General features: G+C 43.7%; 1 protein-coding gene across 8 annotated transcripts in view; it reads right to left on the reverse strand.

The window, feature by feature from the left end:
* The window catches only part of BRWD3 (bromodomain and WD repeat domain containing 3), a 128,413-nt gene extending 113,771 nt beyond the window's left edge, over window positions 1-14,642 (reverse strand). For all 8 annotated transcript variants that reach the window (XM_027839458.1, XM_027839421.1, XM_027839414.1 and 5 more), the window contains exons 1-6: window positions 14,422-14,642; window positions 14,231-14,289; window positions 13,819-13,848; window positions 13,331-13,390; window positions 5,194-5,344; window positions 4,497-4,595 (exon numbers count right to left, since the gene is read on the reverse strand). In XM_027839458.1, coding sequence (XP_027695259.1) covers window positions 4,497-4,595; window positions 5,194-5,344; window positions 13,331-13,390; window positions 13,819-13,848; window positions 14,231-14,289; window positions 14,422-14,461 — 439 coding nt within the window. In that variant the 5' untranslated portion in view covers window positions 14,462-14,642. The remainder of the gene's footprint in view (window positions 1-4,496; window positions 4,596-5,193; window positions 5,345-13,330; window positions 13,391-13,818; window positions 13,849-14,230; window positions 14,290-14,421) is intronic.
* Window positions 14,643-15,294: the final 652 nt, after the last annotated feature.

Raw genomic sequence — 15,294 nt, forward strand, 5'->3', positions numbered from 1 at the left:
ACGCAAGGACAATATGTTTAATCAAGTAGAACCCAGAACTAGCTAATGAAATGGCATGACGAGAGCTTAGAGTCCGGTAACCATTCCAAAATTACAAAAACCTGCTCTCAAGCTTCAATTGGATCCCTTTATCCATCTTTATGTATATTCCCAACTTCCCTACTGTTCTCCTTTGCCTCATCACGCCGTGGAGGTATAAACGTGGCTTCTTGAAGACTAAGCCTCCAAAACACAAGCTCTGGCAGGACCTATCCCAGGTGGCAAGGCTTGGGACATGGGTCAGCAATCAGTGGATGCCTGTGCTGGAGGACTCCACTGGCCAAACTGACCAGAGGGCTGAGCAAAAACTAAAGTATTTTCAAAGTCACAGCAGCTCTGGTACCGTCTCCACTGAGGCATGGGAGAGGCTGTGATATGCACTGGCATGAGAAACACCCACACCTGTAACACCAAGTCTTGAAGTATGGGAGGCCTACACTAATAAGGTGCAGAAAATAGATGCAAACAGGAAACAAAACCTGGAAATCAGGGACTGCTCCCCCATTCGATGGATAGAAAATACTCTTAACTATGTCGACTTAGGGACAGAACCCATCATTGTGGGCAATACAGGTAAGGTCACCACTTAAAATTTTTGCAAGCAAAGAATGGGGGCAATGTGATCCTTAAAAAAAAGTAGATTAAAAAACACACAGGACTGTGTATTTAAAAAAGGTAACACTTTAAAAATGAATTTCATAAAAAGTGATCACAGCAATGGATCAGTCACTCAGTCTAGGACAAAGACTTAGGAAGCAATTTACCTTTCCAGTCTGTCCTAAAGTCAATAGTTTAAATTTATCACTCCAAAAAATGTGGGGAAATGGTTCTGAATACATACAGCAGAATAAAGGATAATGTCAAGGAGTCTCCACAAATACCATTTCATTCAGTTAGGGGTGTGTGGAGTGCTGGCCTTGGCTCATGGCGGTGGCTATGATTGGGAGGTGAATCACCATCCAAGCAGATAATCTAGAAGGTTGCTCATTTTTAGCTTGGGAATGATGCATTAGATGACTTTTCAAAGTCGATTTACCTTCCTAATAATTATACTTTGCTCAGACTAATGTTAAAATTAGCCACTTTTATGGTGTTCTTTTATGGTAACTTGGATGAGCTGTGGGCAACAGTGGGAAACCTGCCCAGAATTATAAATTTAAAAGAGGGTTTCCTGTTGGTTTTGCTTACTTTGCTAGGTAAATCCTGTTTGAGGTTTTATCTGGTACAAAATTATAAAGGAAGCTAACCTTAAATTAATTGCCTATATCATGTGTTTTTTTATGAGCTATTCAGATTACTATGAACTAAAAGAAATCACACCATGCTCGCCTAAATCACATGTCAAACAGCCCCACCCCTCTGCAACCGAGAGGGCAGCTTTCTAAAAGAATCAGAAGACCATCAATGCCTGCCACATACCATTTCAAAAAGACTTCCATGAGACATCAACCAAAGTCCGAGAATTCAGGCAGGAACTTAAGTTTACTGCGTAAAACCAAGAGAACTTTGAGAACAAAATAGATAGGTTTGATTCAAATATTAGAGACAGAGTATGGAAAAGAGGGAGAATAATAGATAAAAAGCAAGAAAACATTACCAGTTGTATCGACATGCATAGTATACCACAGTGATATTCACATAATAGGCACTTGTTTGTTAGATTGAAACTAAGATTCACACACAAATTAACAAATGATCACAGTGTAATGGATGAATATGCTTCATATCAAAAACCCTGAGTTTGAATCCTGGCCTTGTCATTCATTTACTAACTTCAGAATCTTGGGTACCTCACTACTACTTCTAAGCCTCAATTTCTTCATCTGAAAAATGGTGACACTCCTTAAAATATATACTTCAAAGGGTTACTGTGAAAATCAACTAACAACGTACATAAAATGTTAAGCAATAAAGGAATGGCAGTGATAAACAGATGAAGAAGGTACATATTAGCTCTGTTCAGTAAAATTACTTATTAAAATTGGGGATATTTTTTCTAGTCTTTTCAGTGACACTCAGTAATTCTCAGAGTCAGACTGGCTACCTTGGGGGAGAGAAGAAAGAAAATAATGGCAAGACTAACTTCCATCCTTTATCCATCTAACATAGCAGTCTTACTCAAGTCAGTGGCACCAAGGCACCCATTATGCAAAGGGCTGATTAAGGATTAGTTCAATCAACCCATTTTCCTGATAAACCTTACTATTCTAGGAACTGCTCTGTATTTTCAGCCTTTGCTATCTCTTAAACAACAAGTTCCATAAACTTATCTGCTGCATAAACATTTGTCAGCCCCAAATTTACCTCTTTAAAACCTACTAGCTCACATTTAAAGGTAAAGTATGGGGACAGAGACAGATCTGCCTACAGTGAACTAGAGATGACTGAAAAGAGAGTGGCTAGGTCCCCCTGAAATTCATTACTGTGGTAGAGCTGCTTATTCCAAGTGGTCCCACCAGCGTTCTCTCATTGAGACTCCCAGAAAACCAGGAAATCAGTAGGGAGTCCTCCCAAAATGGACTCTGAATCAGGACGAGGGTCATCAGTGCCTTTGCCTGACTCGGTGCTCAATCGCCACACCTTCTTCAGACTGAAAATTTCCACTTCTGTAAAATAGAGACTAGCTAGACCCTAAAATTCTTTTGAACTGTTGATTCTAAGTCAGACCTTCCCTTTCAATACTAGCAGGAAAGTTAAAGGGGTAAAGAGCATTAGGAAAGATATTAAGGAAATATTCCTTCCCCCCTCAAAAATGAACACACTAACCAGAGTCACAAGATAAAATTGTTGCCCCCAAGCCAAATGTTCTAAAAGGACCCCCTTCTCTTTATTAAATACAAAATAAATGGATCTTCTCTTGGTGACCCAAGGAATATTTGAGGAAGGTAGGGTAGGGCAATTTCATCTTGAAACCATTAGTAATGTGCTCACGGTGGGAAGATGGTGTAGACACATCTTAAGTCAAACCTTTCTTCTTAAAACCCAAGTTCTAGTACTGATTCTGCTTGACTTTGAGTATGGGGCTTATAAAAAATAAATACATGAAAAATGGTGACTCTGGAAGTACAGGTGTGTGTTGGGGGAGGGTGGAGTAGGGTGTCAAAGCTTGGTAGAAAAGAAAATAAAAAGGTAAGAGAATCAAGTATGACAGATTTAAAGAAGTTAGTTAACTGTGAAGATTAGGGTCAATGTCACAGGCCAGAGAGAAAAGACAGAGACACCAGCCTGGGAGGGTATCAATAGATTTGATTAGCCAAAAGCCTACCGAGTGAGGAGTAGGGAGGAGGGCCCACCTGCTGACAACAGGAAACACCTGTTACTACTCTAACTGATTAGTGCTTGAAATTTCTTCAAGGCTGGCTACAGTTAACTATATTTGTGACACACCTCAACTATATACAGTTTTGACATCCAAGTTTCATCACACAGTAGTAAAGTTAGCTGTATAACAGAACCATCTGTGTTCGTGAAGTCCTCAAACGGACACAGGTAAGCAAAAAAAAGGTACCAGTAGGAAAAGCAGGGGAAAAGGGAAAAGGGAAAGGTCAGGGCCCGGTTAGGTAAACAAAGCCTTTCAAAGATAAGCCAGGCTTTATTCACCCCTCAGGTGGTAGCTTTATTCACCCTCAGGTGATAGCACTGAAATAAGAATCCTAGATCACTGAGAGGATAAGGTTGGGTAGCACATACAAGACATCTGTTTAGCTACAAATCAAATGCTCTGTACCAAGTCCAAAGCTAACAAAAATTGAACAATGAATGAGCATTACTTAGAAACTGTTCATTCACCCACACATAGAAAAGTTCTCACTGGCAAAATGACAGGGAGACCATAGTCCACAGACTCACATAATGAAATGACTTGTAAAATCTGACTTCCTTAGACTTGGCAAAAGGATGCTCCTGTTCAAACTTCTAGAAACAACCTAAACCAAAATGACCATTTCCGAAATTTGCACAACTTTTGGCTTTATTTAATCCTTGTAAAACCAATTTAGCAAAGGGGTATTCAGATCCTTTAAACAAACAAAAAAGGAATACGTTTAGTAAAGAGGACTAGGAACTGAATGCACTTTCATTTTCTTTATTTCAATGACAGTAAAGACGTTTGGAATTTCTATGCATAAATAAGTAGTTAAACCAACATCCATGTTTCACACATGCATATCTGAAAAAGAAAGTGCTTCAACTGAGAATGACTCAATTCTCCCATAGAACGTGAGCTCTGAGGGTGAGGGAGTTTCACTGTTTGTAACCCCAGAGCCACACAGGCACCTAATAAACGTTATGTTGAAAACAGCATGACTGAACTTCGCTGGTAAAAGCTTTGAGAATGGGGAGAGACGCTAAGAAACCAGAGAGTATCAGCAGGTGGTCTCTATGGTCAATGTAATTCTTCTAACTATTTGAGATTTACGAGGAGGACAGGAAATGGCTCTCTCACATCCACCACTTACCAACATTCGGGGCTCTCATATAGTCTGCCGGTAGCTCTGGAGGTCGGCCTCGGTGGAGAGCTGCAAAAGCAGATCCATTCCATGGCGCGCTCCTGCAGTCTGCAAAAAGACCAACATTTAGTCCAGGGCTTTGTCGTCTGTATTTTCACTACAAGACTTCAACGACAAATAACTTTTGGCTCTTTAAAACGAAAATATTTGTCTCTTTTTGCATCCCCAGTACCTGGTACATAAAAGGTACTTAAATGTTTACTGACTGAAATCTAAAACTCTAAGTATATTTGTATAGGTTAAGCATCTAAATTTCTGAAAACCGGCTAAGTTCATCACGCTGGGATTAGAAATAAACACTAGTCAGTCACAGGCAAAGCAGAGGCAGAGCAGTAGCATTCAGCATGACAGGTCTGAAGCTTTGCTACTGGAGGTGAGGCCAGCTTCTGCCATGAGACAAGTCCCTCCCCAGAGTTAGCAGATTTCATTCTTCTGTCTGCAAAGATGACATGCTCCTTACTTTCCCCTGATCAAAACTAGTTGTACTAGTGAACTAACCAAAGCACTTCCCTTCATTATCCAGGACCCAAGAATGTCAACAAGATATGTCATTTATCTCCCAAGTCTTAATCACCTTTCACATTCTCCCCCTCTTCCATCCACCAGTGTCCCCCCTTCTCCTCCCCAGAGGCTAGGCAAGCCTTACCCTTTGCTGCTCTCAACAAAGACTGTCGGCCAACGCCTAGCAAAGTCTGTACCCCACGAACACTCTGAGGTATCTCTCTGTCCAAGAGGGGACCAATCCGCTCACAGATTTTAAGGAGGTAGTCTGGAGGAATGTGTGCATTGGCCGTCACCTAAAACAGCAACAATACAACATACAAAAATGTTTGGAAGTTAGCAAAGAAAAAAGCTGTAAAATATTGTATTTAAATGCTTTCTAATGAGGAAAAGAACTGTTTTTAAGTACTTATTTACAGACAATGAGTAAAATGACAAAATTTGGCTGAAGCTAACAATTTAGGAATTCTAAATGAACATATTTGAACAACACTGATCCAACTGATTTTCAAATGTCTTTTAAATCACCTGCCCGATTGTTAACTGTACACATTTTATTTAGATGCATCAACCCATCTCTACCTAAGAAAATCTTTGTAGCCCCACAGCTTAGCAGTGTCTGGCTTGTACTAAATGACTGTTGATTTTACTTGAGCAAGGAACCACAGGCACAACTTTTCCAAGTAGTAATGGACATGGACTTCAGTACAGCAAGAAAAGCATTCTTTCTTGGAGAATCCAGCCTTCATCTTTATTCAAGAATTGTGAGGGATACAAACCCCACAATCCCTCTGCCCAGGGCTACTGACAGTGTGATCAAGTACATGGAATTAGAACACTTCGATTCAAATCTTGGGGGCTCTGCCACCTCTCAGCTAGATGACCTTGGTCAAGTCCCTTTACCTCACTGGGCCACCACTTCCTCATAAAGAAGGAGGTCGGACTGAGTAGTATTTAAGCATGGTTCCTTCTAGCTATCAATTCGAGTCCCTCTTAGTTTTGTTCTGCTATAAACTGACATCTGGTTTCCCCTGTGAATCCAAATCACAATGGGGGAAGGGAAGAAAATCAGCCAAACACTGGTTAAAAAGTTATTGCTTAAAAGATATTTGAAGGGATTAGTCATTTAGCCCTACTGGTTTCTCTCTGGAAAACTACAGTTCACAGACCCAGGTAAGTGCTTTGAGATCTGCAAGTGAAAAATCAGTATGTATAAGCAAAGGAGAGGACATGCCAACTTAACAAGGTTTCATTTTTGTTCCACGGTATACCCACCTATATATAAGAACAGCCTTTCTAATAAGGAATTTTGGAGATATAACAAAAGTAGACACTCCATCAACACATTACCTCTTTCATTTGAGACTCCTAACTTCACAAATGATTCCCATTTAGGAGAAACTGAGGCTCTCAAAGGTGATTTGTCACAGCTAACAAGCTGAGGAGCCCACACTTGCCCAGTTCTAAGGACTCCCATCTAGTAACTGAATTTGATGCTGATATGGAACCATATTGGAACTATCATATGGAACTATCTATTCTGACCCTCCTGATTTTAGTAAACAACAGACTGAGAAGATCAAAGGTCTTCCTCAAAGTCACTTCTCTCAGAGCAGGGATTTGAACCCAGGGCTTCTGGCTCCAAATCTATTACCCTGTCCAAGAAATCTGGCTGCCTCTCCAACCATTAAACTAGTCTTTATATTCTTTCAGCTTTCTAAAACAGTGACTTTTAAGATAGTTGGTCATCTCAAAGTAATTCTAGATTTTTAAGCTTCCTTGAAAATTGTTGGCTGACCTAGAAAACAAAAGCAACAAAGTATTTCCTAGATGCCTAACCCATCAGAATTATCGAAGGTCCACTGGAAGGCAAGCAACTTGGGGGGGGGGGGGGGATTGGAGCACTCGCCACACAAATCATTTACTTAGGTGATCCCTCAAATGATGTTCCATTTGGAATTGTCAGGCAGTTGGGACTTCAACAGCCATACAGACTCTTTTTTTTTTTTAACTTGACCACCAGGCTGCAGATTAACAGTATGAAGTGAGGGATTTCAAGAAACAGTATAAGATGGTCCTTAAAAGCCTTCAGTAACACTAAGGGCATCTCAAGATAAGAGTGAAACTCCTGGACACACCCCATTAAAAGGGAGGCCTTGGCAAAAGTTCCTACAAAGAGGGGGAAAAAAAAAATCAAACTACAAGAACATAAACAGCTAAGCTACTATTTGGGGGCAGGGCAGAACATATAAAAGGTTAAACTAACCAAATTTTAATTTTTCATACTGATTTAAGAAAAAAACTTGAGAAACTTTTCTACTGAAAAAACAAAAAGCAGAATATTTAAACAAGATTAATATCCATATCCTAGCCAATTACATAGAGGAGATGAGGAAAACACAAGATGAAGCAAAGGCAGTCACAGAGAAATGCACAGGGAAGAGGGAAAAATCAGCTCTGAAGTGGTGGTCACTACTGTTACTTGGAGCAATAAATAATCTAATTGCTGACCTCTGAAATGCCAAAAGCCATCTTCATTGGCTTTTCAACTGTTCTTTATTCTTGAATTTAAAGAAACTTTTCTAGGGATGGGAAAATAAAAGAAACCCAGAGGAAGGAGGAAGATGATTAAACATTTGGTGAACCAACATTATCCAGAGAGCTAATGAAATCGAGCCTGCCACCTCTGTCCTAAAAGGGTCACAAGAGAGGAACCATAGACCAACATACAATCACTTAATAGTACTTACAGAGCTAAGAAAATCAAATCAATACTGCCTGTAGATAAATGCTACTGGGAAGGGATGAGGATAGGTAGGTACCAGGGTCTAGTGGAAATGGTACTGGATTTGCAACCAGAGGATTGAGGTTCTCCTGTTTCAGCCACTCTTTATGTTTCCAGGCCTGTGTAGATTAAGGGGGGTTGGATTCGAACTCCCCCCCCCTTCCAAAACTACATTTAAGATACTAACTGGAAAGACTAAGTTATATGAGTATTATAAATACTCAAATCAACTACAAAAGGGCTATGAAGGAGAGGGCTTTCCACCTCCAGAGAAAGAACTGATAAATAGAGATATGTATAGTATCATTTTACAAATGTCTGTGCGTCAAATGATGGCCTTCTCCACCTCCCTTCTCGGAAGGGAGGGAAGGTAGGAGATAAATTCAGAACTCAAAATGTAACAATGAAAAATAAAGATACTAACGCTCTAACAAACACGTCACTGAAGGAGATCCAGAGACTTAGTTCCCAACCTGAAGGACCTTGCAAATGGAGACAACATGTCAAAAGAGAATATTTATTCTTTAGTCCTTGGATGTGACAAACAGGCTAATATCAGGCCTTGTTCCTTTTCTGTGAGCCCAACTAGCCCACTGGCTCAACCCACTATGATTTTAAACTCCTGGTCAGCAATTTGAGGTTAACATGACTTCGAAATATCAGGGATCTGTGACCACGTAGGCAGGGCAAGAGAGACTTGAGCTGAAATCCTGGCCCTAAAATTCAGTAGTCACATACCTCAGGGCAAATCATTTCATTCTGCAGAGCTTCAATTTCCAGTCAGTAAAATGGGGAGAATTCTTACAAAACCTAAATCGCAGGATTGCTGTGAGCCTTTCAAGTTCTTTGAAAGTACTAAGGCGCTTAGCTATCATTACCAAAGATCCTCTTGAGTCCTTGTGCCCAACTCCCCCCCAACTCCCCAAAAGAGGCATCTTCTAAGAGCTAACCATTTTAATACACCTCTGACAAACTTAGTTTACACTAGTACTGAGATGACAGAATCAGGCCTCAGGTTGTGGTGGTCTGCTGGCATTTGGACCCCTAGGCTACAACACCCCTTGAGATGAGAGCATTTTGGATTAGAAAGGAATCCTAAAAGTCATCTATTTTAAAAAAAAAAAAAACAAAAAACAACTCATTATCTCAGAGATGAAGAAGGCTCAGAGAGGAGAAGTAACTTCCTCAAGGTCAACCAGGTAACCTTGAAATAGGATTCAAAGCTACATCTTGTGTTCCCAAAAATGCAGGGCAGGGCTCTTTCCACACCATTATATTGCATCCCCACAAGGCAGAGTGGGACATTTGGGAAGGAGACAAGCAATATTGGGAAGTGAGAAATGAGTGGTGAGGAGCAGCATCTCAGAAGAGATCAGTATGCTGGAACCCTAAGGAAATTGGATTCCACTACCTACACCTACAACCATAAAGACTGAACTTTTATCATGAAAACGAGGGGTATGGGGTTGGGGGTTTTTTTGGTCTTCTTTTTTCGAAGACTAAGAATAGCTCTCAGAAAGCCATTGCACTGAATCTTCGGAGTCAAGTTTAATCCTAAATCAGATTCAAACTTAAGCGCTCCGATATTTAATATCTGTGTGCCCTTGGAAGAGTCACCTTTCTGGGCCTCAGTTTATTCAGGTGTCCAATGATGGGGTTGGACTAGATGACCTAAGGAGCCCTGCTCTAACCCTATAACCCTATGACTGTACAAGCCAAAGAACTTTAAAAACAGGTTAGTCATTGGCTAGAGATATCATACATCCAAAAATCTTCAAGAATAGACCTAACAAAGCTAAAGGCAAAGCATAGAAAGCATGAGCTTACATGTGAATCCAGCAAGTTAGTAAGAAGGAATATGAGCCGTCCAGCACTGCACTGCATGTCACAATACTTACAGGCCTCAGCCTGGGCCTTACCACTCCACCCAATGGTTATTGTTCTGTGCCACTCATGGCCAAACTGACAGCTCATGCAGTTCTTTTTTGTTCTAACGTAACGCAGTCCCCAGAAAAGACACAGTTCTCCTCTCACTACAACTGTGTGTACACATGGTAGGTAAGAAAACACACGGCTTAAAGTGTTTCTACATTTACAGATAAAACTACCCCACTCTTGACTATCACTTGCCTGTTCTACTAAACCACGTGAGAACAATTGAAGCTAAACAGAGTAAAAAAAAAAAGTGTTTACAAGCACACAGTCTAGAATTCAGATGTGTTAGTAACTACATGGTAGTCTCTGCAAGTTTATTCTAAGGTTGCATGAACAAATAGCCTGAGGGCAGGGAAGAAATAAACCTCTGTAACCCTGCTATGGTTCCTTACTGATATAAAATTATACCCATGTAGTTACCTCCATCCAAATAATGAAAATCAATTGGTGCTGAATAAATACAAATATTCTAACATACCACAGCAAATCTGCCATTTCACCATCCAAACTCCTTGTGTTATTCCCTTGAAACTGCTTTAAGATTTAAAATCTCTAAGATTTTTAAAAACACTATTTTTAAACATGTATTCTCTAATCTGACTTTTTTTTTTAAATAAAAATACCTTTTCAAAATTATTTTTGTTATTCTTATTAGTGGGCAACTACCTTTGCTTTCAGTGTTCCCAAATAAAATCTATGGCTTTTGTCTGGAACCATTTTAAATTATCTACCTGATGATAATTATCAAAAAAAAAAAACAAAACCACTTTACTTTCATTTATGTTCTCAACAATAGTAAGAAGCAGCAAGTACAGAAATAAAAATGCCTGCATCAAACTTTCGAAATAAAATTATCACCACTATTTCAAAAACATTTTTCTAACAGGTAGAAGAGCCCCTTTCTCAAAACCCATGATTCTGAACACAAAGTGCACTTACTTTGAAAGTCACATTCAAAAATCTCATTACTTGTCTGAGCCCCAATATCCCATGGTATAGACTTATTTTTTAAATAGATAGTTCAGACCCAGATATGTCTATTCTTGCATGATCTTGGCTTTTCACAAAAACCATAACTACCCTCCCTGTGCTGCAAATTGGGAGTAAAACACTAAGTTAGCTGTTTATTACAAATCCACAAACCTAAAAAGCAAGGGGATGCAGCAAAGGAAAGGAAGAGGCCCAAGATATCCAAATTTGTTCTCTTGGCACCCTTATACAGTGTAAAGACTGCTATATTTGAAGTCAATTCAAGGTCAGAAAGCTGAGGTTTGAGTTCTGTGAAACCTTGGGCAGGTCAGTTAAAGTATCGTGGACTTTAGTTCCCATATCTCTAAAATGAGAGGGGGTTGGTGACCTCTAAAGGTTTCCTTCCAGCTCTTAATCTATGATCCTATTATGTTTCTTTTAGTAGTCTCATAATTGAATCACAGTAAATAGTTAAAATGAGAACAATAAAAGTATGAGGTCTGTCACATGCTGTTACAAACAAAACAGTGTCACAAATTTTACGAAATATTGAGTTTTTGGCGAAAATTCCTTGACCTCTTCTTTATACGTATGTGTTTTATTCTTGGGTTTTGTTTTTTTCCTGAGTTTCTCCTCCTCCCAATATATCTTTGTTTTAATAAATTAATGCATGTGACATACTCCAGATAAAATAAAACTGTTCTATTGTCTGATGTGTCCTAGTACTATGTCACTCAAATCATTACTCAAATATGAAGTATTAGTCAGCAATCTAGTTGACTAACACTGCAGGGCCTTCTGGGTCAGGGAAGTTTACTCCTGTTTAAATTCTGTCCCAGCCCTGCCCTACCTTATTCTTCTCTTTGAGGACATAAGGGGAATCAGCTTCAAAAAATGTTATGGTTAACAAAAAGCGTCCTAAACCACTAGTTCAAAATGAACTATTTTAGGGAAATGTCCAATACTAATGGGGACAATCAGAAACACTTTCAACAAAAAGTGTTTTCAACACATATTGCCATGAAAAATCACGTACCTTCAAAGCTACCACTACAATAATCTAAATAATTTAAAAGCAAGGTACGAAAATGAAAATTTAAAAATATTAAATTACTCCCAGGCAATTTTTCTTTGTTAATTTCTAGCAGGAGACAAAAAGCAGCAGAACAAAAAGGTCAGACCAAAAATTTAGTAACTCTGAACTAGGAATGTACTAATTGTTTCTAATCATTCAATTTGAATAACTTTCACTTCAGAGTTTTAAATTTTGTATTTTAATGACTTAAAAAGTAGAACTTGCCAATCAAAAAGAACACTACTATTTCTTACCTCCAAAGTTACAAGGAAAAAAAATATCTGACAAAATATTTGGAAATGGTTGATACAGCTTCATCATAACTTGATAGAGAATATGCTCACTATCAATTTTTTAGCTAAGGACAACTAATTTTGGCAACTACAGAACTTTTCATCTTTTTCTTCCTACTACAGACTTAACCTAACCTCCCCTTGAGATTTTGTTTCTGATCATCTTTTTCTCCTCTAATTTATATCTTATTTAAAGATTACTTTGATTTTTGAAACCTCAAAACACACCACCATCTCACTTGCCCTCCCTACGTACTATGCCAAGAGTCTGTTAAACCAAGAGAAGGAAATTGAAATCTCTTCTTCTTGTCCACTGGGAATAGAAGAAAACAAATAGGTACATGTACAGTGGAAGACAGATTGTGAGAAAGAACATGAAGAGTCTAATATATTTGGACCTTTGTCAAAATCTAAATTATATTTACCATATACCATCTCCTTAGGAATCTAAATTCATGTTTTGACAAGTCACAAAAAAGCTAACGTACACATTACCATTTTGATGAGAAATAGAGTCACGCAAGCATTATTTATAGATGATCTGAGTAGTTCCTTTTTCTAACAGATTTAACACATAGAAAACCATAGATTGTGGTCAGTCCTCTAAAAGGAGGAATTTTCGGGAATTGCTCTTCTGTCCTAGTATTTTTAATTGTGTCGTTGTAGTCCCCCTCCTCTCCTCACTGTCCCCCCCCCCTACTCGACCCCCCCCCCCCCCCACCTTCGTCCAAAGGGACTAAAGGCTGGCCTCAGTTCCCGTATTTCAAGCCAGGGCCAACCAGGAGACAGTTTTCTTCCAATGATCCGAAACTGGAGCATGTTAGCGGCGCTGCCATTGGCCAGCGTCAGTCCTTGGTACGTGCCCCGAGATAACCCTCTGGTTTTTCTCCTTCTCCCCCCCCCACAAAGGGCCTTCCCCAATGTTGGTAGCACACTCACGACACCGAAGCTGTCTTCCCCCATAACCAGCCGAGTTCTCACGCAGAGCGCTGGTGTCGTGGGTGGGCGGGCGGGGGGGGGGGGGGGGGGGGGGGGGGGGGGGGGGAAGGAGACCCGGCAGGGGGAAAGGGGCAGCCCGAGGCTCGGGGTGGAGCAGAGGTCAGTCGGGGGCTGGAGCCCGGGCGCGCGGTGCCGTGCCACCCGGGGGCAGGTTCGGGGGACCCAGGGGGGCGCCCAGGAGGGCAAGCGAGAGTTGGGGTAAGTTAGAGGAGCAAACTTTACTTACCAGATCTTCGAAGCTTCTCTGATGCTCTCTCCCCTCCCAATCCAGGCGCCTCGGGATCAGCTAAGGGGCAGGAGGGAGAGAAAGGGGGGAGGGGGGGACAGGATCGGACGGGACAGACGCTCAGGGGGAGCCTGCGGCTGCGGCCGCGCTCCTCTGCCCGTCCCCGGCCCCGCTACCTCCCGCCCCTCATTCTGGAGTCGGTGACCGGCCGGCTCCCCGCTCGGGGACGGCGCTTCGGCAGGACGGTCCCCAGCCCCGGCCGCCGCCGGCGGGGGCACGGGCTCCGGAGTTCCTGGGGCTTCACTTTAGTGACAAGGCTGCCAGCGGGGGGTCGAGAGCCCGGCCTCCCCCGCCCCGGTCCGGCCCGGCCCGCCCCGCCCCACCCGCTCTGGCCCAACCCGCTCCCGTCTCCCCCTCGCCCGGCTCCCCGCACCCGCCGCTACTCCCCTAGTCCCCCGCACCCCGGGGTTCCCCGCTCCACGCCGTACCTGATGCTCCTCCAGCTCCTCCACTAGCACCTGGAGCGAGAAACACAGAAACGCGGCGCGTGAGGGAGCGAAACGCGGCGGCGGCGCTTTACCTTACCTTACCGTACCAGACCGGACCGGACTGCACCGCACCGCACCGCACCGCACTGCCCGATGCCCCGCGCGGTGCAGAGTCCGCACCGCGTCGCGTCGCGCCGATCCCCCAGCCCGCCCCGGCCACTTCCCCGGACCCTTCGAGCGCTGGCGGCGACGCCACCCGCAACGCCTCTGGGGGGCCCAGGCCGGCAGCCCGTTCTCCCGTCGTCCCGCTGCCCCGGGCCGCCCGCGACCCTCAGCACCCCGCTGCGACCTTCGGCATCCCGCCACGACCCTCGGCACCCCAGAGTCAGCCAAGGGATCCGCGGCTCCTCACCTGAGCAGATTTATTGCATGGTCCGGACTGCAGGAACCTGGCAATCAGGTAATACAGTTCTGTAGAGGGGAGCAGGGGGAAAGGGGGAGGTGAGAGGAGAGAGAAGCGGTTTGAGAGCGGCGGACACCCCTAGCCCTTGCCGCCGCCCCCCGGCCCCGGAGCCCCCCGCTTGGCACGGCCAGGCTACCCACCGGCTTCGATCTGAGACGGGGCCGCTGCCTCAGCCGCCATCCTGTGACCAGGAGATTTGGGGGAGTTCGCTCTGAGGGGGGAGGGGGCGCCTCTATTGTGGCGAAGCCCCCATGACCCGGCCCCGGCGTCTCGCCGCTTCCGCCGCGTTCCGCGTCCCAGTTTCGGTCTCTCTCAGATTCATCGCATCACGTTTCGCCCCATAGATATTCTAGCCCGAGCGCTGAGGAGGCGGAGAAGGAAGGAGAGAGCAGAAGAGGGAGGAGCGGAGCGGTACGAAGAGGGCGGGGGAGGGAGGCGGGCGGGCGGGCGGGCGGGCGCGCGCGCGGAGTGGGAGGGAGGAGCAGGAAGGGAGGGGGATAGCTGCGGCTGTGGGAAGGGCGCCGCCGCAGTTCTTACAGTCGACCACAGGAGGCGCGCGAGCCCCCTCCAAGAGGCCTCTTTCCGCCGGACGAACTGCCTCCGCAATCCTTCCAGAAGAGAGGGGAATGAACAATGTTGATGCCGTGTCTATGGTATGCGACGCTCTGGCAACGACCCTTAGAACTCGATGGCGTCATTCCGCCTTTTGCTTTCCGGCTTAGTTACCTTCGCCGCGGCGTTGCTAAGTTCTTTCCGGTTACGGGCAATTCCCTCGCGCTTGCTCCTGGGGGAGAGGCGGGAGAGGCGGGAGAGGCGGGAGAGGCGGGGGAGGCGGGCGGTCACTGGCAGGCTTTGGCTTTTTCGCCCTCAGCGGGGGAGCCTCAAGACTTGACTATTCCTGCCCTGGGGGAAAGTAGGCCAGCCGCTACGGGTCAGGGTATCTGAACTTGACTCTTTAGTGTCTTTCTCCTGACCCTAAGCGACTTTTGTTCTTTTCCAAAGTTACCCGAAAC

The sequence above is a fragment of the Vombatus ursinus genome, unplaced genomic scaffold (assembly GCF_900497805.2).
Source record: "Vombatus ursinus unplaced genomic scaffold, bare-nosed wombat genome assembly UNPS02004691.1, whole genome shotgun sequence".
In the NCBI taxonomy this organism is placed as follows: Eukaryota; Metazoa; Chordata; class Mammalia; order Diprotodontia; family Vombatidae; genus Vombatus; species Vombatus ursinus.